This window comes from Protomyctophum bolini (genome assembly GCF_963924005.1).
Source record: "Protomyctophum bolini genome assembly, chromosome: 8".
Classification (NCBI taxonomy): domain Eukaryota; kingdom Metazoa; phylum Chordata; class Actinopteri; order Myctophiformes; family Myctophidae; genus Protomyctophum; species Protomyctophum bolini.
Genome location: NC_137869.1, coordinates 43,466,187 through 43,489,408, shown reverse-complemented (window position 1 = coordinate 43,489,408; position 23,222 = coordinate 43,466,187). Strand labels below are relative to the sequence as shown.

The following is a 23,222-nucleotide window of genomic DNA, read 5'->3' as shown; positions in this document are numbered from 1 at the left end:
GGTGATCTGTATCCTATCCTGTGCGTTTGATGATTTATGTTATGTTTATTTTGTATGACAAAGTATAGGACTTTAAGCAGCTAATAAATATAGTTTAATTTCTACTCAACGGACACTTTTGGACATCAGATATTTGATCACACGTCTGAACTTCCTCTGCAACCAGTATCACCCAAGTATAGGGACTTGGGCGTTACACCCGGCTTTGTTTTACCTCTTTAACAATGTCCCTCCTAACCATCTCAGCCAGCACTGTCAAAATCTCATTCCGAATGCTTTTACTTGTGTATTTTGCAGTCCTATGTTGCATTTTCTCTTTCACTAAAGGGTCACGCTTGGCAATCAGTTCCATAATGGCCAAAGAGTTTCCTTTGTTAACTGACTTCGACTTCACTGACTCTCTGTGGCCACGCTGGGCGATGTTTTGGGCAGCTGTACACAGCAGTACATCAGCAATTGTCTTAATATAATTTCTGTTTTCTTCCACCCTTTTCTGATGTTCTTTATCCAGTACTTGGAGTATAGATGTATTGTTCTCAACACCCCTCTTATACTCTGACCATGCCAACATGGCATTTACATGGTGCTCTGCTTTGGTATGCAACTGGAATCCCCCATCTTTATATGTGGCCTTTTTTCCCCAATTTGAAAAACCAGTCCCAGAGGAGAACGTTGACAGTTGGCAGTTCAGCTAAAACTGGAGTTATGTCATGTGTCTCTCATCAGTCTCACGATAATACAAATCAATTTAAAATGAAAAAATCACACCCGTGTGAACTGAGTAGTACAATCCCCCCCACGCTACCATGGTTTCATCTGCGGGTTTGAGTAAATGGTGCGCTGTGACTCCTATGAGACACAGACCCGAGTAGAAAACAATTGCGCCATTTTATCATGATTAGTTTGGACCCATTATATGAAGATAGGTTGAAAAGTGGTCCTTTAACACCGACTGGTGTGGTGCCAGGAGGAGGAGACGGGGAGGAGACCTACTGTATCCGTCGCCTCGCCTGTGTAATCTAAATAAAGTGTAAAGTAAATACAAATAAAGTGTGGGCAAATGTCGACTCGGGATAGGTATCATTACTGTAGTGTAGATGATACTAGGGGGGCAGGAGCGGTTCCAGCTCATTTTCAGTGGGGGGGCACAGGGGGTACCAACACTTACATGGACTGGGCAGTTGTCCATGTGCCCACATGTCCCTAGTGTCCAGGTTTCCAGTTTGGGAAACACTGACTGTTCTACCTGCAAGTTTTTCAGAGGCAGATCTCACCAAGTCAAGGGTCTAATGTCAACTAAATTAGAGGTCCCAGATATGAAAAAAGTTGATAATCACTGCTATCAATACTAATTACAGAATTAATAACAGTGTAGAAGAATAACTTTGTTTTGATGGTTTGACAGTTTTACGGTTATACCTGCAATACAGGCTTAGAATTCCCATACCCGTTTAATGGTGACATTATTGGGCAATTTATTTAACCTGTTCAAAAAGTATGGCAATGACTTGAATTTGTATTATAATCATTGATGTTAAAGAAATGTAATCAAACAAAAGTCAAATAACTTTATAAATGGATATTTATTTCTTTACGGTGTGCTCTTATAACAGTTATTGCTTCTCAGTGTAAACATTTCTTCCATGACAGTTTCAAACTGCAAATACTGAAATTCAGAATCTGAATGTAATCAAACAAAAATAACTTAAACATATTAATCTCTTTACAATAATAAAGCAAAGATTTCTCCCCATCAGTTTCAAACAGTACTGTAAATACTGACAGCCACAATGAATGTAATCAAATACAAAATAAAAAGCATCTCTTTTAAGTTCACAATAAAACACAAAACCTCTCCATCAGTTATGAACTGTAAACACTGACAGCCAGACAGTTTAATCAAACAAACACAGAACAAGCAGCAATAAAGTCCAATAAAACTCTATTTAAAGTCGTAAAATACTACAGTATAGTGCAATTGTATTTAGCGATTTCCATGTGCAGTAAAATACTCAGTGCAATTGTATTTTGCGACTTCCATGTGCGTCACAAAACACCCTTAGGAACTCATCCATATCCAAGGCCTTGGCCCTCTTGGACTCCACACTTAGCACCCCAAGAACACTCAGTCTGTCATCATTCATGGTGGTGTGCATGTGATTTTTTATCAATTTCAATGCAGAAAAGATGCGTTCACCAGAAGCTGTGCCGACAGGTAGGGCCACTGCACACAATTTTGCACAACCTGATGAGTTCATAGAATACCTCACTGAATGGCTCTAAGAATACTGTGAACTCTAGTAAACTAGTTAAGAGTCTGCATCTCAGCCGCCTTCTTCCTCTCCGAGATCCGCTTGGCTTTGTTGGAGCTCATGCTTAAGATCATCCAGGTTTGCATTGCAAATTGTTCCAAACAAAAACAGAGGAGTCTGCTCTAAAAAGTTGCTGCTTTTGGGATTGAGTGATGACATGATGCGTCGGGCAGTGCTTTCACTGTGTCCACATAGTTACCAAGTTTAGGCAATGTGCATTGCACTGCACATAGAATGCATGCTATTGCTTAGCCAGCGCCTGTATCCTCGCCTGTACACCACTGTGCCTGTCGCTCATCACTGAGGCCCCGTCATAGCCTTGCCCAACAAGCTGCTCTCTGTATTCCAATCCATAGCTTTGTAGGGTATTCACTATTTTCTCTGTTTCTCAGCATCAAGCTTATCTGCATGTTCAAACTGCAGGAAACTTTCCTGCACTGTGCCATCATAGTAGTATCTGAGCACTAACGATATTTGTCTTTTGTCTCATCAGCTAGGATGCTGAATGCCACGTGTAAGAGCCATTTGAGCCACCATATTGTTTTCCATGATTCCTGTCAATTTGCCAATCTATGTTGCCATGGTTACAGGGAGGGAGGGTATTTAACCCTGGCCCTAATTCGTCTCAGGTGTTGCCAGTGGCAGAGGTAAACCAGTTTTTGACTGTGTTCATGAGGGCTGGTGATCTGTATCCTATCCTGTGCGTTTGATGATTTATGTTATGTTTATTTTGTATGACAAAGTATAGGACTTTAAGCAGCTAATAAATATAGTTTAATTTCTACTCAACGGACACTTTTGGACATCAGATATTTGATCACACGTCTGAACTTCCTCTGCAACCAGTATCACCCAAGTATAGGGACTTGGGCGTTACACCCGGCTTTGTTTTACCTCTTTAACAATGTCCCTCCTAACCATCTCAGCCAGCACTGTCAAAATCTCATTCCGAATGCTTTTACTTGTGTATTTTGCAGTCCTATGTTGCATTTTCTCTTTCACTAAAGGGTCACGCTTGGCAATCAGTTCCATAATGGCCAAAGAGTTTCCTTTGTTAACTGACTTCGACTTCACTGACTCTCTGTGGCCACGCTGGGCGATGTTTTGGGCAGCTGTACATCAGCAATTGTCTTAATATAATTTCTGTTTTCTTCCACCCTTTTCTGATGTTCTTTATCCATTACTTGGAGTATAGATGTATTGTTCTCAACACCCCTCTTATACTCTGACCATGCCAACATGGCATTTACATGGTGCTCTGCTTTGGTATGCAACTGGAATCCCCCATCTTTATACGTGGCCTTTTTTCCCCAATTTGAAAAACCAGTCCCAGAGGAGAACGTTGACTCAGGAGCAGAGGGCAGAGAAAAATGCCTGCACACAAAACAATGTGCAGTGTCCTTGGATTGAGAATATTCAAGCCAAGTGAAGTCTTTGTACCAGGAGGCGTTAAAGGCTCTTGTCCTACCCTTTCCAAATAGAGTGCGAGGGAAGGTCTTCAGAATGGGTTGTGCTGGGCCTGCAGCTCTTGTTTGAGAAATGTCTGGAAGTACAACGTTTTCAAAATTAGTCTATATATGAGCAATGCTGAAAGTGTCTACTATCAGGTCATTGTTAAGCATTCTTTCATTCAAGCAATGACAATTTTGTCATATGACATTTTAAAAGACAACTGCATTCCAGCAGGCAAGCGAAACAAAACAGCAATTCACATATTGTGTCACTGTGGATTAAAAACATTTTTAGTTCATTCATATTCTACCTTGGGGACCTTTAGGTGCAGCAAATGTAGGCAATGGTTGAACTGGGAGGTCGGTACTGCTGCTGTCGTCTGATTCTGATTCTGCATCTGCGTCGTCATCAGAGTCAGTGGTGGTCTCCTCCCTCCCTAATAGCATTGATTGACATAGATAACACCTCATTAACTATTTTTATTGTATTATTTTATGTTAACTTTATAAGTGTCATTTATATTTAAATTGTACTTCTTACAGCATAACGTGCAGATTCTGATCAAAGGCCTACCATGAAACACTTACAATGCCATCAGTTTAAATGTGTAATTAAAACAAAAGTAGGTACATTCACAGAACAAGTGGGACTACATTTTAAAACATTTTCTTCATACCTGTACTTTCACCTGGAGGTCCATCGGAGCTGGATGTTTTGTTCAACACGGGATGGTCTCTCCCTTGGTGCATCTGAAAGTATTGATCGACATACAGCATGACTATATTTTATTTACTTCATTATCTATATTTTAAATTGCATTTAAATGTAAGTTGCGCTTTTTTACACTATAGCATAAAATGCAAAAATGTTTAACAAAGGCATGACATTAAAGAAACTGCACAGCACACAAGGCCATCAGATTAATTTTGTAATTAATTAAAAAAAAAAAGTGTGTCATTCACTGAACTGCAAAAACAATGCAGAAGAAATGAGTAATATGGGATAAGTGATAGGTGCTGGTGTACTGTGGACCTGGAGGTTTTGTTCAACAACACTGCATCCAGGCTCACCTTCACTTTCACTGTTGCCGTCAGTTTCAACTTGGCTTTCAGCAGTCTTATATATGCACTATCACTGTGACTGTCAAGCAGTGTCTGCTTCTTCTTAAAGCAGAAATAACATGCAATTTAAAATGTTTTTTTTTTATAGTTTGTCTATGTCCCTCAAAGTTGTTACTTGTCACGCCTCGCTCCTCTGCCTTTGAATTTGAGCTTTGACTCATTATTATAATTATTATTAGGTCCAAACCACTGGACTGATATTTGGCTTGACCTTAATGCTTATGTGGTTGATGTTCTGTATTTGCTTAAGTCAAGAAAGGAAGTTGTTGTTACTATTCTTGCCTTTGTACTTGTTTACTAATACTGTAGTCTAATGTTTACTAATACTGCAGTCTAATGTTTACTAATACTGCAGTCTAATGTTTACTAATACTGCAGTCTAATGTTTACTAATACTGCAGTCTAATGTTTACTAATACTGCAGTCTAATGTTTACTAATACTGCAGTCTAATGTTTACTAATACTGCAGTCTAATGTTTACTAATACTGCAGTCTAATGTTTACTAATACTGCAGTCTAATGTTTACTAATACTGCAGTCTAATGTTTACTAATACTGCAGTGCAGTCTAATGTTTACTAATAATGCAGTCTAATGATGAAACCAGGCTTGTTTCCATTCCATGCCAGCTTGGAAAATCAACAATGGTGGACATTGTAAACAAAGTGGAAATGCTAATTTTGAACTGAAGACTGAAGGAGAGGAGGAATTATACAACATAGGGTGACATTGATGACATCACCATGAGGACAAAATCAGTTGAGCTGTTCCTGAGAGCAATTTCCATTAAAGCACCTATAATATGATTGTTCAAAATTGGTTATTTGTGGGGATAGAAAACACACACATGGGAGCCCCAAAAACACAAACGAAATGGAAAAAGTTAAAATGTATGTTATAGGTCCTTTAAAGAAGTCTTTAATGTCTCCTTGTTTTCTTTTCATCGTTTGTTTTGAATTATTTGTAATCCATGTGCATCATTAAGACCTGGCCAAAAAAAGAGAGAGTTAGCAAAGTCTACCCAATTGAGAACATACAAAGCCATCGTCTATTATGCCAAATTTCAATTTATGTGGATACAATTATACTTCCCTCTACGTTTAATGTTTAATCAATTAATGTACAGAACAAGAACAAGAAACACAAGCCCCCCCCCAAAAAAACACCAATGCCAGCAAACCGAGACACTACACATACATTAACGGTATAGTTTGGTTCAAGCCTTAGCCCACACACGCACATATCTAAAGCTAACACTTGCAAACAGAACTAAATTAACGTTAAACAGTAACTCTGGCTCGTTGGTTGTGTTTTCACAGAGTCAGGCTGAATTGGGCTATGCTAATGCTACTATAGTAAACACAGAGTTTGAGCCTGATTGATTGATTTAAATATGTATTAACAGTTTGCAGAATTACAGTACATTTCAAGCACAAACTCAATACAAAGACTGTTAACTGTGAGTGGACGACCCAATTAAACATTACACTTGTTTACAACAGCTGGGTCCACCATATGTTCAATTCATCAAAACATTTAGAGACATACAAATAGACACTTCTATATAGTTCTATATAGCCATGCTATGCTATGCTGCTAACCATGGCAACGTTATAGAACCACATGAAGAGTAACGTTAGTTTGCAAAACATTGTTATGACTCAAATTCGTTCAATCTTACCTCTTGTAAACAGTAGCTGGTTCCGACGCTGCGGTGACTGAGAATTTGAAATAGCCGGTCTCGTCTGAAATGAATGTGTTGCCAGATTTCGAGAGAGAAACCAGCAACCAGGTATGGAAAAACAAGCCCACGCGACGTTACAGACAACACAAGCCCAGAATGACGAAGTCCCTTACAAAAAGCAGATTTGGCAACGAAGTGTAGCAGACGATGATTGACGACAATCAGAGCCAATGGAAATGGGGGGCACACGGGGTGGCCAATCAGATTACAAGTGGGGCCAGTGCGACCCTGTGCCACCCCCTAGGCTCCGCCCCTGTAGGGGGGCACACAATGTATTGTTTTACAGTGCGCGCGCCTAACGCCAGGGTTCCACTGGGCGCGTCTGCGTCGCGTCAGCGTCACCGTCACAGAATGTTCCCTTTTTAATCAATGAAGGGTGGCTCCACTGCCCGCGTTGTGCGTGCGTGCCGCGTGCGTTCGTCACCCAGTCGTTAGGGGGAACATTGACACTCACATGTCACAACATGTGACATGATGAGTCCCGTGGAAACGTTACACTTTATGTTATTAACAGTATAATGTACTGCACACGCCACGGAATAGCGCGAATCTCCGACCACTGAGCGTGGATTGGAGTAACTGCTGTCTACTCTGCCCCAAACGTCTGTCACTGACTTGTGACTGAAGTGAGTGAGCCACGTCTCAGATTTAAGCATGCGTTTATGTTTACTTTTCTAGTTTGCACGTGTCGTAGTGTCACTGGATTGTTGACAAAATAACTAAAGCAAATTCCAACTCCATAATGTACTAAGTACATAGTGTACTAAGTTGCACCGCAGCAGTAACCTCGGATAGACTGTCTATCATCATAGTTAGATGTGTTTTCTTTCCAGTCTGCCTTTAGGCTATGAAAGTAAAAGTCATATCCATGATAATAGTCTTGATATTGGTTAGCGATCTGCAGTAGGATTGGGCTCCCAGCCTTCCACTCCGTTTTCTTTTCTGCTGTAAACTTAAAGGCATGCAGGCATATTACTTTGCAGTGTTTACACAACTATCTATCTATCTATCTATCTATCTATCTATCTATCTATCTATCTATCTATCTATCTATCTATCTATCTATCTAACTAACTAACTAACCCATTATTTCCTCAGCCACATGGAGTAGTGTGGTGGTGTTAACCTAGTTTGCAACACCCTTTTGTTGAATGTAGTCGAGTTGCAACACTAGCCAGTGACAGCCCATATACATCCAAACAGAAAAGTCCTATCTGATTGTATTAACGACATTAAACTCCCCAACATTGCAGCTGTACGGAGTCGGAAAGCTTGAATCCGTACAGCTGCAATGTTGGTGAGCTTAATGTCATTTAATTAGGGGGCAGAAGTATCACTTGTGTGGAACAGGGGGTGACGGGACGGGGTTAGCGACGAATTACTTAAAACCTTTGATGTAAACAACATAAGATGCCTCTGGCTATATTCAAATTGCCATTAACACCTGAATGCAGCCTGACCAGTAATGTAAACCAACCAGAAGCTCCGTCTATAAAGAGACACAATTTGGCCATGCAGTTCAAACCTGCATGCACTGAGCCACTATAGACTTCATATATGGACAGAACAACAGGTAAGCCCTCAATGCTCTTTTAGTGACCAGAATCAGATCCAAACTGATGTCTCACATTCTGTTTGAAATGCAAATTTTGGTCATGGGTGGCCGACTTGGTACCATAGCCTAGGGGGGATATTTCTCATGTTATTTTAACAGACACAATAATAACACATCTTGCAGGAAAGGGGCAAGAGAGCCAACTATTAGGGGACTAACTATTAAGGGATTTCAGCAGTGAGGCCTGCCAGTCACAATGTGGGACATGGTCTCAATTTGTGGGACGCCTGAAAAGTCCTGACAATGAGGGACTGTCCCACGCAAAGGGGTCTATCTACTAGTCACCCTAGTAGACTGTGTGTAGACACCACTTTCTCCATATTTTAACTTTTATGTGTTTTTCTGTAAATGAACGCTCTATTTCATTTCACTATACAGTGTCACACACTGCTACTTTTGCTATATTTTCTATTTGAATCCTGACAAGTAAGTAAGTATATTATATTATATTTTGTAGGTCCAAAAATGTCCGCGAAGCAGCCCAAACCCAACCTCAGCCACGGCCAGGTCTCGGAGGTGGTGGAGAGGCTCTTTGGGCTGACCCTGTCCCGGGTCCGCCCGCTGCCCAGCTACGACGACCAGAACTTCCACGTCGTGGCGCTCGCCGACGGCGGCGGCGAGTACGTCCTGAAGGTCATGAACTCGGAGGACAGCAAGAACGAGGCGCTGCTGGACGTGCAGACCCACGCCATGTCCTTCCTCCACCGGAGGGGGCTCCCTGCGCAGACGGCGCTGCCCACCACCACGGGGCAGCTGATGAGTCTCGAGGACATAGGTAAGGAGGAAGGACCTCTGACTGTTTGGTTCTTTTGAGTGGTGCAACCACTCCTATAGACAGCTATGTTTGTCCCCTAGCTGGGTCCCTGGCTGTGTTGTGTCCCTGGCTGGGTCTGTCTGTCTGTCTGTCTGAGCACAAAATAGCGTTTGGTTGGTTTTCAGTACAGTACAGTACAGTACAGTAGAGGGACCCCCTGTGGACCCCCACACGGTAGGTATCATTTCTCGAGCGTTTCGGACGCGGGGCGGCTCGCCAGGAAACCGGGCTGGCACCCGCGGGCTGGCCGCGTTGCTGTGGGTCTGGAACTTTCCCGGGACCACTCACTTCACACGGGTGTGATTCTTTTAAGTTATATTTTGGGGCTTTTGTGCCTTTTTTATTTAATAGTGAATTAGATGGGACAAGAAATGGGGAGTGACACCCAGCAAAGGCATCGTCACCGTGAAAACTATGAATATGAATAGGCCTGTAGGGGTTCCGCTGTTCTCCTCCTTTCTACATTAAAAGGACCCACAAAGCGCTTCTTCTTTTCTTTTTCCTCATACGTCGTCGTTACACTGATTCAAATTAAAAAAGTATAGCATATCTACAAGCTCGAAAACGAGCCGTTTTGCTCGATCTTCTACTTTTGATTATTTTGTGTCACCCTGTATAGTATGATCAAGTATAGGGCATGTATTTTCAGACGGGAAAAAAATATATATATTCAAAAAAACACAAAAAGTTAGAATATGTATGTAGATAACGGCAACGACGTGAAAACTTAATTTGGTGAGCACACAGGAGGCTGTGATTAATAATTACCCCACACCAATCGCAACACAGCCAGAACTGTGGATATGAAACCAGCTGATAAATATCTGACCCCATGTTGCAGAAATTAATTATTCAGCGAGTATACACAACCAGAGAGTCTGCTGCATGCTACCCGGGAGGCCTTTTGGCTGTCTCTAAATGGAATACATGAAATGTACCGGTACTGTATGTACAGTATCACAGCTATTCAGACACTATATACTTACATACCGGTACACTGTATCGCCTTGTTTTTTAATTGGCTTTTACTGAACGTACAAGCATTTCCCACAATCACTGCTATGTTATGTCATTTATTGGATGTCTATTCAACGTTGACAAAACGAACACTGCGTGAAAAGAGTTCACGGGCAATTATGGGAACTGTATTTTGCCCGTAAACCTCAAGTTTAGCAGGCATATATACAGTTAATATACGGTAATATACAGGTGTTAGGGTACAATTCGGGAGTTTACCGGAGTTTGTTGGAAACGGGAGTTTCCTGTAATATACACATCCGTGTTCCATGCTTTATGCACAGTGGAAAGAGGCCTCATCTTTGACTACAGGAGGCCTCCTAGAGATAAATGGTAAATGGTGCATTTATATAGCGCCTTTATCCAAGGCGCTTTACATATAGATTGTGCATTACATTCACCCATTCACACACACACACACATTCATACACCGATTGCGGCGGAAGCCATGCAAGGTATACCAACCAGCACATCGGGAGCAATTGTTGGGGTTCAATGTCTTGCCCAAGGACACTTCGACATGTAGACAGGAGGAGGAGGAGCCGGGATTCGAACCGCCGACCCATGGATCATTGGACGACCTGCTCTACCTCTTGAGCGACAGTCAGTTGAAGTTTTCTTCTAAGGCCTAAGGCCGATTCTAAAAACGCCTTCTAAAGCCTGACCTAAGTTTTCTGAAAAACTTCAAATATTTATATAGCAGCATACATTTTTGGTATTTTTTTTCAATACTGTACATACTGTACAGAACCCAAAAAATGGGTTCCCGGTCTGAGGGGGTAAAACACCAAAAGGGGTTCCCGCCCAGAATGGGTTTTTAACGAGGAAGTCATTTTGTGCAGTGTGTCTTCTCATTGTGTGCAATTCTTTTGTCAAATTGTACGTCTGGGGTTTTGCAGCTGCTACCGCGGTTATCCAAAAGACCGCAAGAGGCTTCACTATCTCTCTCGAGGCGTACATTGTTAAACAAACCTAATCCACGATACCAAACAGTGTGCATAAACACACTGTTTGGTATTGTGGATTAGGTTTGGATTAGGTACAGCTCCACGGGATTAGCTGTTGAGCTGCATGCTTATGCCTGTGTGGTTCCCTCTCATTCCAGCCAGCAATGATTAAAAAAAAATGTCAATTTGATTTGAGATAATAGTATGCCTGGGCACTTCAGGTTGAGAGACTATACCCAAATAAAATACTGCAGCACGCGACCGGTCTGCATGTATTTGTTGTTTTGCAGGGGTGACTCTGACTCAGTGTTTATTTTGTCGACTAAAAAACGCACTGCAAAAATAACAAATGGGTGCAGGCCAGTCGATTGTTCCAGTATTTTATCTCTCCTGAAGTGCCCATGGATTATTCCTCTCTGATTCAAGTTGTCCCTGCTGAGTACCTTCAGCTGGCAGAAGTCAAGATTGCAGGATGAGTGTTGTTTTCGTTGACTAAAACCACGACGAAAAATGTCCGTCTGTTTTCACTGACGAAAACAAAATTAAAACTAAGCTATGGTGACTAGAACTATAAGACTAAATATGTTGACAATTTCATCAACAGATAAAAACTAGAGGAAGGGACTAGTGGACAAGAGATCCAGTATAAGTAAAAGACAAGTCATTTTACACTTAGTTGCATGCTGAAAATAATAGCGTTGCGACGCGTTGTGAGCTTGTAAGATCGGCTATTTTCAACAAGTGTAAAATCAGCCATTATGACGGCACCAAGGCCCGCCAAAACACATTTTAGTCGACTAAATCACCTGTAGATTTAGTCGACTAAAATCTTATGACATTTAGTCGACTAAAACTAGACTAACACTAATACATTCCAGTTGACTAAAATGTGACAAAAACGAAGTGAAAACTATTCAAGAGACTAAAATAGAGATTTGCTGCCAAAAACAACACTGCTCTGTATCAATATATAGGATTGACCTTCACACACCTTTTATTGTATTGTAGGCAGCCAGAGCTTTCTGGGACTTATTTATTGTGGCATCTTCACACCTGACAACTTGGGCCTAATTCGTCCTAGTTGTTGTCGTCAAGCAGATAGATTCGTAGTAGCAATTGTGTGTGTGTGTGTGTGTGTGTGTGTGTGTGTGTGTGTGTGTGTGTGTGTGTGTGTGTGTGTGTGTGTGTGTGTGTGTGTGTGTGTGTGTGTGTGTGTGTGTGTGTGTGTGTGTGTGTGTGTGTGACGCCGTGCGTGCATGCATGCGTGTGTGTGACTGTGTGACGTGTTTACTATTATATAACTGGATATACAGCTATAATGTGTGTGTGTGTGTGTGTGTGTGTGTGTGTGTGTGTGTGTGTGTGTGTGTACTGTACGTGACAATGAACAGGTTGGACCTTGATCCTTATAAACCGCTCTAAGACTCACAATCAGACACTAGTTGTTTGCACATGTGTGCCATTATATTGTCCAGTGTCCTTGCTTTACTCCCACTTTGTGGAATAGCCTCCCCATGGACCTGAGAGTGCCACAGACTGTTCCGGAAGGCCTTTTTGTGCTGAACTGTTTTGCACTGTTTTTGTTAAACCTGTTTTTTAACCTTTTATGATATCGTATGTTTTTAAACCTTGTAGCACTCTGAGATTCCCTGTGAATGAAAAGTGCAATATAAATAAAATTCATTATCATTATTATTATTACGAATATGATTAATATTATACATATTTTTTCCTACCATTGCTGTCATGGCCGTACCTTAAAGCTACCGGATTTATGGCAAAATAAATGGTTATGGCAAAACTTAACTTAAATAATAATCACTATTATGGGTCCATAAAACCTTTATTCAGCCCTTTTGAATGCCTTAATTGCATACACTATTCGGTGATATATTTTCTGCCTATTCAGGCCGAAACCGAAAAGGCCGAAAATGCATTTTTAGCCATTTTCTGCCGAACATTTTCTGCGGCAGAATATTCGGTGCATTACTAGTTAAAATAGTATGTTTACTTTTATACAGAGTAAGTCCAGAATAAATAATCTCTCAATCACCTGGTAATGACTGTGACACAGTCCTGTAGCTGAAAGGTCAGAAGTGCAGTCCTTGCAACCACAATGTTTCCAGCCAGACCGGTCTAGTCCAGAATGCCACTTAAGCACTATATACTTTGTTGTACAACAAATAGCAAAAATAGTTGACCTACAAGCTTGTAGATGTTTGGAAAATTGGAAAGATTTTGAAAGCTTTTGCCTATAATGCCATGTTGAAAGTGGTTATTACTTAACATACCTACATTTTTACAACATGAACCCTAGTGCCTGTATTCAAAATCAATGTCAAAATATCTGAACATTCTGCTAAAATAGCATATCTACAAGCCTGCAACGCCTCGCAGAGCTCTAGTTCAAGTTTCAAATTAAGGGTTAAGCAATGGAGCAATGACGGCAACGAAAAGCTCATTTTACAGATATGAGTCAAATGTGTCAACAAATCTACATAAACGTACCCAAAATGAGCAGATCATTTAATTTCCCGTGGTTTTGACCAGATGGATATACTAAGCTCTTCATTTCTGACTTCAACATGCGCCTGTCGTTCAAAATATCGTGCAAGGTTGCCAGTTCGAACCCGGGGCTCCCCCAGAGTTGGTGTCGAAGTGTCCTTGAGCAAGACACTGAACCCCTATAATTGCTCCTGATGTGCTGGTTGGTGCCTTGCATGGTTTCCGCCGCCATCAGTGTGTGAATGTGTGTGTGTGAATGGGTTAATGTAATGTACAATCTATATGTAAAGCGCCTATCTGTTGTTATTTTGAAAGAAATCCTGGCGCTGATTGTGTTAATAATGAAGAAACAATGTATTTCAGGGCTGCCGTGCATGAAAACGTTGTTTACAGAGGTGACCTGAGGCAAAGAAGTTTGGGGACCACTGCAATCCTCATGAACATGCATTTCAGCAGCAGCAGCAGCACCAGCAACAATGTCCATGGGCTGTGGGAGGCACTTGTACATCTGCTATTTTATTTGTTTTAATTGAAAAATATTGAAACTTGTCACGGCCGACGACATTAATTTGGGGGTATAATATGTGACACTGAAACATTTGGGAACCACTACTTTAACCCATTTTGGGGCGGGAATGTTTGAGAGCGACTGACATAGAAACATATGTTTTTTGATTTTTTCAGAAAACTGCCAGGATTTAGAAGGCATATTTGTAGAATATCCTCAGGTCCTCAGGTCTAAATGGGTTAAAACGTAATTTGTCTCTCTCTCTCTCCTGACAGATTGTGGGTTCGGCCCTCAGAAGTATATCGTGCGCCTGCTGACTTACTTGCCCGGCGACACCATTTCCAAGGTTCCGGTCTCGCCACAGTTACTCTATGAAGTCGGGAAGGTGGCCGCCAGGATGGACACAATCCTCCTAGAGGTAAAGTAACCTCTTTTTCTTTTTTTTTATATTTTTTATCCCACGATTTTGTAACCCATTTTCCACCCCTGTGTCAATCATCTACTGTGATCCTGGGCTCTACACACCCTCCGCCAACCTGGGGAGAGCAACGGACTTAACTCATGCTTCCTTCATGCTTGCGTGTCCAAGTTGCTCCTTTACACCTGACAGGGGGGAGTTTCCCTGGTTGGACGTAGCGCGTGAAAGGAACACGTTATTCCAACCAGTTCCTTTCCCTTCCATCAGGCGCCCCGGCTGGCCAGGGGGAGGCAGTTTAGAGACCAGGTTTTTGTGAGGGTACCTACCCTAGGGGACACGGGGAGAACATGCAAACTCCACACAGAAACCTCTTCTGACTGAAAGCTTTTGTGCATATTTTTATTTATTTCGACGTCAGGCCTAATAATAAAATGTCCTAATAACGATTTGACTTGACCCAGATGGAGCATCCCCATCTGGCCGTGCTGCAGAGAGACAAGTTCATCTGGAGCCTGTCCAGCATTCCTCTCCTGGAGCCATACCTCTGTCACATGGACACGGATCCCTCCATCCAAGCCGTGGTGAAGGCCGTCATGGAGCAATACAACACCTGTGTGCTCCCCAAACGCTCCTCTTTTCGCCAGTGTGAGTATTAACCCATTTTGGGCATTATGCATTATGTTGTGCTTTAGCTATTAAAAAATAGCAGACCTACAAGCTCGTAGCGCGCCACCGAGTGGCGCGCTACGAGCTTGTAGGTCTGCTATTTTTGAAAAATCGATTTTTTTTAATCTGATCTCGGGTCAGAATGGAAAACTGTTAGGATGTAGAAGACATTTTTTTAGAATCTGATCTCAGGTCAGACATAATAACACATTTTGAGCCTGAGGCGTCCACAGACGTCCTCGGAATTTGCCGCTATGCAATAGTAGCCCAGGGCGTCTGTGGACGTCTAGGAAAAAAAATAACAAAAATAAAAAGTTTTTTATAAAAAAAAAAAAATGAATGTAAAAAGTGGGCACCCCTGGGTCACTATTTTGAAAGTGTTGTGTGTGGGCACACAATGTGTTTAACAATCATGTAATGTACTCTGTTCCTACAGTATATGCTTTGGGATCCTTGGGGACTTCGATTCCAGTGCCTTATAGCGATTGCATGGTCGGATTCCCTTAGCGGTTTCGTCCATTGAACGATTCCTATATTTATTTAAAAAAAAATATCGAACTTGCAATGGGGGCAGAAAATGTTAACTATGCCTAATCTCAAAAGGACACATACACGCACACACACACACACACACACACACACACAAACACACACACACACACACACACACACACAAACACACACACACACACACACACACACTTACTTTCCTATGGTATATTGGTTTCTTCCAAAAGTCACAGGGTGAAATTCGATTGGCCACAGCAGGTGCACATGCACACTGCACTCTGTTTCACATGAATGTTCAAGGTCAAAGTTCATTAGTATGTCCCAAGCTGGTCAATCAATTCATTTTACAGCATATAATAAAAACAGACGTAGACATGTACGGTACTTTGTCACGAGATCCAGATAATATCGTGACTATACAACCATCCTCACCACCACCCACCCCTGAAACTAAACAGCAGCTATACCTCCTCCTGCTTCCTGTGTGGGTATATATGAATGAGAAGTTGTACGTGTTGTTTTTTTGGTTGCAAGCGCAGCTTTGTTGTTGCGAGGAAAGCTTTGTTTGTTTTGCGAGGAACCCTCGTGGTTCTTTTCTTCTCAGATTTAGTTCCGACGGAGCGTCACAGTATGATTCTATGGGGACACAAAAGAGACACAAAAGTAGTACCCGGAAGTATCTCAGGAGGGGGGGCGCTCACGTCACAGCTAAAATACTGAATTGATTACACCTTCCTGAGCACCTGCTGCTTGCCATAGATATGACTCAGACAGCTGAATTCTTCCTCCCACAGTCTTGCTAGCCCCCGCTAACAACCCCGTTAAGTGCATATTTCTGTCTAACGTCATGGTTTCCGTACCAACAAATGGCATCAAAGGAAATAACAGACTATGAAAGCCTTGTAGAACAAAATCAACTGATGACTTATCCACGGGAAATGTGTCTATAGCTTCCTCTAAACCCATTTAGACCTGACCTCGAAATTTAAAAAAATGTCTTCAAACAGACAGTTTTCTGAAAAATCTTATGTTTTCTGTATCAGTGGTGCTCAATATTTCATGTCAAGGACCCTACAAATTATTAGTAATTAAAGTAAATGCTTCCGGCCCCCCGATCTGAAAATATGTTGTTCCAGGGACCTCTCCAGAAGCAAAGATTTGAGTTAAAATGTTCACTCTGTAACAACATATGTTAAATGATTTGTGGCACATTGTCATGATTTGAGAAGAAAAGGGTCCCGCACACTGTCTTTCACTTATAGAGTAGTAGTTTTATTAGATGACAAAGTGGTTTGTCTGGGTGCGATAACAGACGAGACAGACGGACGAGACACTGGGTCAGCAGCAGAACCGCGGCCCCTCGTTTATGTAAATGTATGCACGTTAAAAATGTCTGAGTGAAGCGGACCTCTTTTTCAAGAAGAGTGGAAAGAACAGACGTGGACGTTCGAGTAATCACGTCATTACTTTAATCAACGCTGTATATAGCGTCCCCAATATCCTGGCCACGTCATGTAGACATTGTGCAGAAAGCATGCATCTCTCTTTTTATTTTTTATTCTTTTCTTAGCCCATTTTAGGCGGGAACCCCTTTTGGTGTTTTAAGCATTATGTTATATATACTTTAGCTATTGAAAAATAGCAGATCTACAAGCTCGTAGCGTGGCTGCTATTTTCGAAAAATCGTAAAATTGCAGCACAAATCTTTGAATATATATTATTTTGTTTTTTACTCAAATCTTTGCTTCTGAGGGGGTTCCTGGAACACCATATTTTCAGATGGGGGGGTCGCTGGCCAGTTACATGTAATTTCCGGGGGTCCTTGACATGAAATATTGAGCACCACTCACTGATACATAAACATAGGTATTTCACATAACCGTCATGATTTAGAAGACATTTTTTAAACAACGTCGACGTCTAAATGGTTAAACGCCCTACGAGACTAACTTCAACCAGACTGACCAAAGGTTTTCTGTACCGCGATACCCAGTCAACGCTATAGTACTAGATGGCCTAGTCCTAATGGCAATGCCTGGATAGGCCAAGCATCCTCCACGAAAGTGGTTGGTAAACCTTTTCATTTCAAGGATTGATTGATTGATTGATTGAAGTATTTATTAACAGTTTGCAGAATGGGTACATTTCACATGAGAGCACAACTCGATGCAAAGACTGTTACTGTGGACGAGGACGACACACTGATAAAGCATTACACTTTGTTTTTTTACGACGGGGCCCACCTTTTTCAATTAAAATATACACTTCAAATATACACAAAAAAACAGGAAATCATGGGGGAGGTAAAAAGGGAAAATAAACAAACAGTTAGGGGAAAAGGGGCTGGGGGGTGATTCCGATTTTACGAGGGCCAGTTTCGAATTGCAGCCGTCCTGTAGGTGCCCTTTTGAGAGCGGTTTTGAAGGAGTCAAGGAATTGGCATGTCTTAATGGCTGTTGGTAGGGCGTTCCACATTTTGGTGGCATAGGGGCGAGATTAATTTAGTCCCTTGTGCCGAATCAGGGTTGCACGGACCCACACGGGTCCATTTATTTGTTCCAACAACTCTTAGCCCATTCTGACCTGAGATCAGATTCAAAAAAATGTCTTCTACATCCTGACAGTTTTCATTCTGACCTGAGATCAGATTCTAAAAAATGTCTTCTACGTCAGTCGCTCTTCGATTTAAAAAAAATAGCAGACCTACAAGCTCGTAGCGCGCCACTCGGTGGCGCACTACGAGCTTGTAGATCTGCTATTTTTCAATAGCTAAAGCACGACACGATGCTAAACACCAAATTGGGTTCCCGTCCAGAATGGGTTAAGAGGTGGGGGTGTGAGATTATTAATAATTTGAAACTTCCGGCATGCATCCGATTAGATATATCATTTTGGGGGGTATCATTGGGGGTCCTTGACATGAAAAACGTTTGGAAAAATCGTGAAAATGTGGCGCAAATCTTTGAATATAATATGTTCTTTCAGAGCGAAACGTTTTTAACTCAAATCTTTGCTTCTGGAAGGTCTCCCTGGAACAACATATTTTGGGAACGTGACGGTGACAGTATAGACACAAATCTTATCTCTTATCTCTATCTCAAATCTTAACTTCCAGGCATCAATCACGGGGACTTCAATGACCTCAACATCCTGGTGCAACCCACCGGCGATGACACCGGCGGCGGCGGCTACGCCATCTCCGGCATCCTGGACTTCGGAGACATGAGCCGCGGCTACTTCGTCTACGAGCTGGCCATCGCCGTCATGTACATGATGATCGAGAGCCCCCGGCCCGTGGCGGTGGGCGCGCCCGTGCTGGCGGGCTGGGAGAGCGTCCTCCCCCTCAACGCGGCCGAGAGGGACTCCCTCTACACCCTGGTGCTGGCGCGCTTCGTCCAGTCCCTGGTCATGGCGCGCTACGCCGTGTCCCTGCAGCCGCAGAACGAGGAGTACCTGATGACCACGGCCAAGACGGGCGTCCGCATCCTCCGGCAGCTGTGGGAGCTCGGAAAGGACGAGGTGGAGAGGCTGTGGTTCCAGAGTGGTGGTGCCGCCGCGCCTCCGATGCGCTGAAAGGGAGTATAGCGACAGCTTTTTTGTTGTTGTTGTTGGGGCAGGTTGGATTCCAAATACGCAATAGCAGTTTGTAAATGAGTGATGGGATATATAGCCTGGTTTCATCACTCTGCTTACTGTGTACACACACTACGGACAAGATAGTGCCAAAAGATGTTAGTACTGTACATTACTTTATGTTTTAGCTATTTAAAAATAGCAGATCTACAAGCTCATAGCGCGCCACTCGGTGGCGCGCTATGAGCTTGTAGATCTGCTATTTTTGAAAAATCGAAGAACGACTGACACAGAAACATAGCTTTTTCAGAAAACTGTCATTTTCAAACGGCCTTTTTTTAGAATCTGATCTCAGGTCAGAATGGGTTAAGCCTGCCGACAAGGGGAGGGGCTATTTCCATCCAAGATGCTGCCAAATGTAAAGCGGAAATTCTCTCCCAACTGTCTAATGACAAAGTCTATATACGAAATTGAAATCTGACCCAACTAACTCATTTCATGAGTGTTGTTTTATCCTACTTGGAAGAGGCTAAATTGAAAGGTTGATTTTTGTTTCCGACCCTGACATCAACACCCATTTTAAGAAAATTGTAAAATGGTACCGTTAACATTGATGACATTTTCTGTATATACCAGGGTAATGTTGATGAACTCGATGATTTTTTAAAATTGCTGAATAGCTTCGATCACAATAACATAATAGCCGAAAGGCTGCAGAAATTGTGCGAGAAATTGTCAAGCTGTGGTGTGAATACAGAAATATAGTTTAACCCATTCTGACCTGAGATCAGATTCATACGAGGTTTCCACTGGACACACACTGGTCTGATTAACCCATTCTGACCTGAGATCAGATTCTAAAAATGTCAGTCGTTCTTCGATTTTTCAAAAATAGCAGACCTACAAGCTCGTAGCGCGCCACTCGGTGGCGCGCTATGAGCTTGTAGATCTGCTATTTTTCAATAGATAAAGCATAACATGATGCTAGCGCCAAAATGGGTGCCCGTTCAGAATGGGTTAAACGGTTAAATGTTTTATTTTGACTTTTTTTTGCCTAGTTTTTGTACATTCCCTAGTAAATGCAGTTAGGCTATACAGTATGTGCATGTTATGGTTCATTAGTTAAGCAATAATTCACAACAGATCATGCACATTGTGGGCCACTAAACAACCTGCCTTAGCTGTGATAATATCCTTCTAGGGATCGATACAGGTTTATCTCAGTGCATCAGGTACTGTACAGTATGTGAGGGCCTCAGCAGGCCTTTATAATTATAATAGTAATAATAATAGGAATAATACATACATATAATACTTTTCTAGATACTCAAAGTCACTTTACAGAAACGCAGTTTAAACAACTCGAGAAAAACGTTGCTAAAAGGTTTAAAAACTAGGAACGCTAAGAACAACATTTATTTTTTTATATACATATGTGTATTCTTCGTCATGGAAACCTTTTTTTTTTCTTTAAAAAAAAAAGATTATCCCACGATTTCGCAACCCATTTTTTACACCCAGTGTCAATTATCTAATGTAATCCTGGGCGCTACATTTCCTCTACCAAGCTGGAGGGGCAGCGGACTGATCTCATGCTTCCTTCTATGCATGAGGAGTTCAAAGCTGCTTCTTTTCACCTGACAGGGGAGAGTTTCACCGGCCGGACGTAGGGCGTGGAGGGAACACGTTGTTCCTTTCCCCTACATCAGGGCCAGGGGGAGGTAGTTTAGAGACCCTATAGGGGACACGGGGAGAACATGAAAACTCCACACAGAAAGGCCCTTTCGCCAACCCATGGAAACGATTTTGACGATTATCTCACACACACACACACAGTACCATCAGTGAGGGGCACTTTCTTCCTTTTCTTGCCTTATCTTGTCTCCCGGAGCAGTAACCCGCCAGTGCAAGTTCAGGTTGTAATTCCTTGTCGTAATGTGAGCTACTCCATTCTTATCGGGGGTGTCTTCTTCTGCACCTCCGAGGGTTGACGTTTGCCCAAGCCCATCGTGGCAGGGGGCGGGATCTACATAGGTGCTGTCTATGAGTGGGGTGTCGAGGTCTGGCACAGGCGCACCTGCAGCACATTGTGGTAATGAAGGACAGGTGCTGTGCATAAAGATACCTAATGTACTGAAATGAAGGACAGGTGCTGTGCACAAAGAGACCTAATGTACTGAAATTAAGGACAGGTGCTGTGTATAAAGAGACCTAATGTACTGAAATTAAGGACAGGTGCTGTGTATAAAGAGACCTATAGGGCGTGTTTCGGAAATAGCGCTATTAGCGCACTGTGCAATGCAAACGGTTGCAGTGAGAGGCTGCTGGGTCCAGACAGAGCCAGCCACACACAAGTCCACATTTATGTCTATTTGATATTATTGCATTTACGTTAAAGGTCACTCGGTGACCAATTACTTTACTGTTTCATCTCCAGAAGATTTGTTTGGGGCCATTTGCTCTGACACCGAGGAGGAATAATACGTTCAACTGAAGAAAGCTGCCGCGTGTGTGTGTGTGTGTGTGTGTGACTGTGTGTGTGTGTGTGTGTGTGTGTGTGTGTGTGTGTGTGTGCATGTGCTTACCACACCGGGAGAGAGTTGTTGCTACATTTTCCTATTGGTTTCTTCAAAAAGGTTGCGTGATGAAATTAAATCAACTGGTCACAGCATGGGGACATAATTTAGAAGACAGCATGGGGACATAATTATATGTCCGTATGCACGTAGCACAATTTTGCACATGAATGCAGCTGGTGGAGATGTACCTACTGTAACAGTGTGTGGCTGACATTGTTGGTATAGACTGGTAGAGCAATAAAGCCCTGTTTTTCAAATGAAATGCACTTAGTTGTCCACACTTAATTGCATTTGAAATTCAAATGCAATTAAGTGTGTACATATAACTATAAGTCGATATCCTCATTACTCGAGCCTATTATTCAAATTTTGAATAATAGCCTTGAGTAACGAGGATATCGACTTTTTATGTGTTTTCTTTTGTTATTTGCAGTTGTACTTTCTTAAGTTTGCTTGTTCCTTTTCACTTAGGACGTTTTTTTTTCTGCATTTTGTTTCCCCCGTGCTGCTTTTGTTCTCTTTATGTGCATGCATTGTCAATATGTCAATAGATTTCTCTGTGCTTTTCTTGTGTTATTATTACATATAGTGCCTATTGTGTGCTGCTCTCACACACACACACACACACACACACACGTGTGTATATATAAGGCTTAAGGTCCAACCTGTTCATTGTCACGTACATACATAAAGCACACATTATAGTATAATAGTAAACACACACACACACACACACACACGTAGCTCTGTGTGTGTTTCCAAACTAATTGCCTGACTGGCTTGTCTCACGTATACTGTATATGGACCATGGAGTGTGCTTGCTTCATTCATGCCCCTGATGAAGACTCTAAAGGAGTTCGAAACATGTTGGCTTTTTAACTTAAATAAACTGCCCTGATTTTACATCCACCCTACTCTCCTCCCTTTTTTTTTAACCTTTTTGGTATAATGCTCGGATCACCCCTCATCTTTCTTGTTCTGTACCGTCGTCCAGTTGATCCTTGATGAAGCACCGACCGTATACCTTTATAACTTTTGTACGGTCCTCCGCTGAGCACCTGGTTGGTCTCCTTTGTTTTTCTCCAATATAGACATGGATATAGTTTGCTTTTCCAGACAGTATACCAATACCAGCTAATGTTGGTACGCGAAGCACTCGTTTCTATACACTATTCCGGGCAGCGCGTCCACCCGCTCCTCCGCCTCCCGCCCCTCCCTGTCTCTAATTCCATTAAGATTCCAAATATCTATCTCTATTTTTGAGGGGTGCGCGTGTGTGTGTGTGTGTGTGTGTGTGTGTGTGAGCGAGCGAGCGTGCGTGCGTGAATTGACCCTTATGGTTCTGTAACTCTGAGAGACACATTTGTACATTTGTACAGTGTACACTCAGAGTTAAATGAACAGTGATTTTACAATATAAATCGGGGTCCCAGATATCAAA

At 42.2% G+C, this 23,222-nt stretch overlaps 2 protein-coding genes across 4 annotated transcripts in view; one reads left to right on the top strand and one right to left on the bottom strand.

Moving 5' to 3' along the window:
• The window catches only part of rubcn (rubicon autophagy regulator), a 473,816-nt gene that overhangs the window by 245,081 nt on the left and 205,513 nt on the right, over positions 1 to 23,222 (bottom strand). The gene's annotated exons all lie outside the window — the stretch shown is intronic.
• On the top strand, positions 7,010 to 21,786 carry hykk.2 (hydroxylysine kinase, tandem duplicate 2). Of its 2 annotated transcripts, XR_013964506.1 has the most exons (6): positions 7,010 to 7,255; positions 8,702 to 9,019; positions 14,311 to 14,453; positions 14,915 to 15,098; positions 18,745 to 21,308; positions 21,390 to 21,786. XR_013964506.1 is itself a non-coding variant. In XM_080770246.1 (5 exons), the coding sequence occupies exons 2-5, from the start codon at positions 8,710 to 8,712 to the stop codon at positions 19,200 to 19,202; spliced, it is 1,095 nt and encodes a 364-aa protein (XP_080626372.1). In that variant the 5' UTR covers positions 7,010 to 7,255; positions 8,702 to 8,709; the 3' UTR covers positions 19,203 to 21,786. The 2 variants fall into 2 exon arrangements, 1 of the variants encoding a protein (XP_080626372.1); XM_080770246.1 differs by having other exon boundaries at positions 18,745 to 21,786.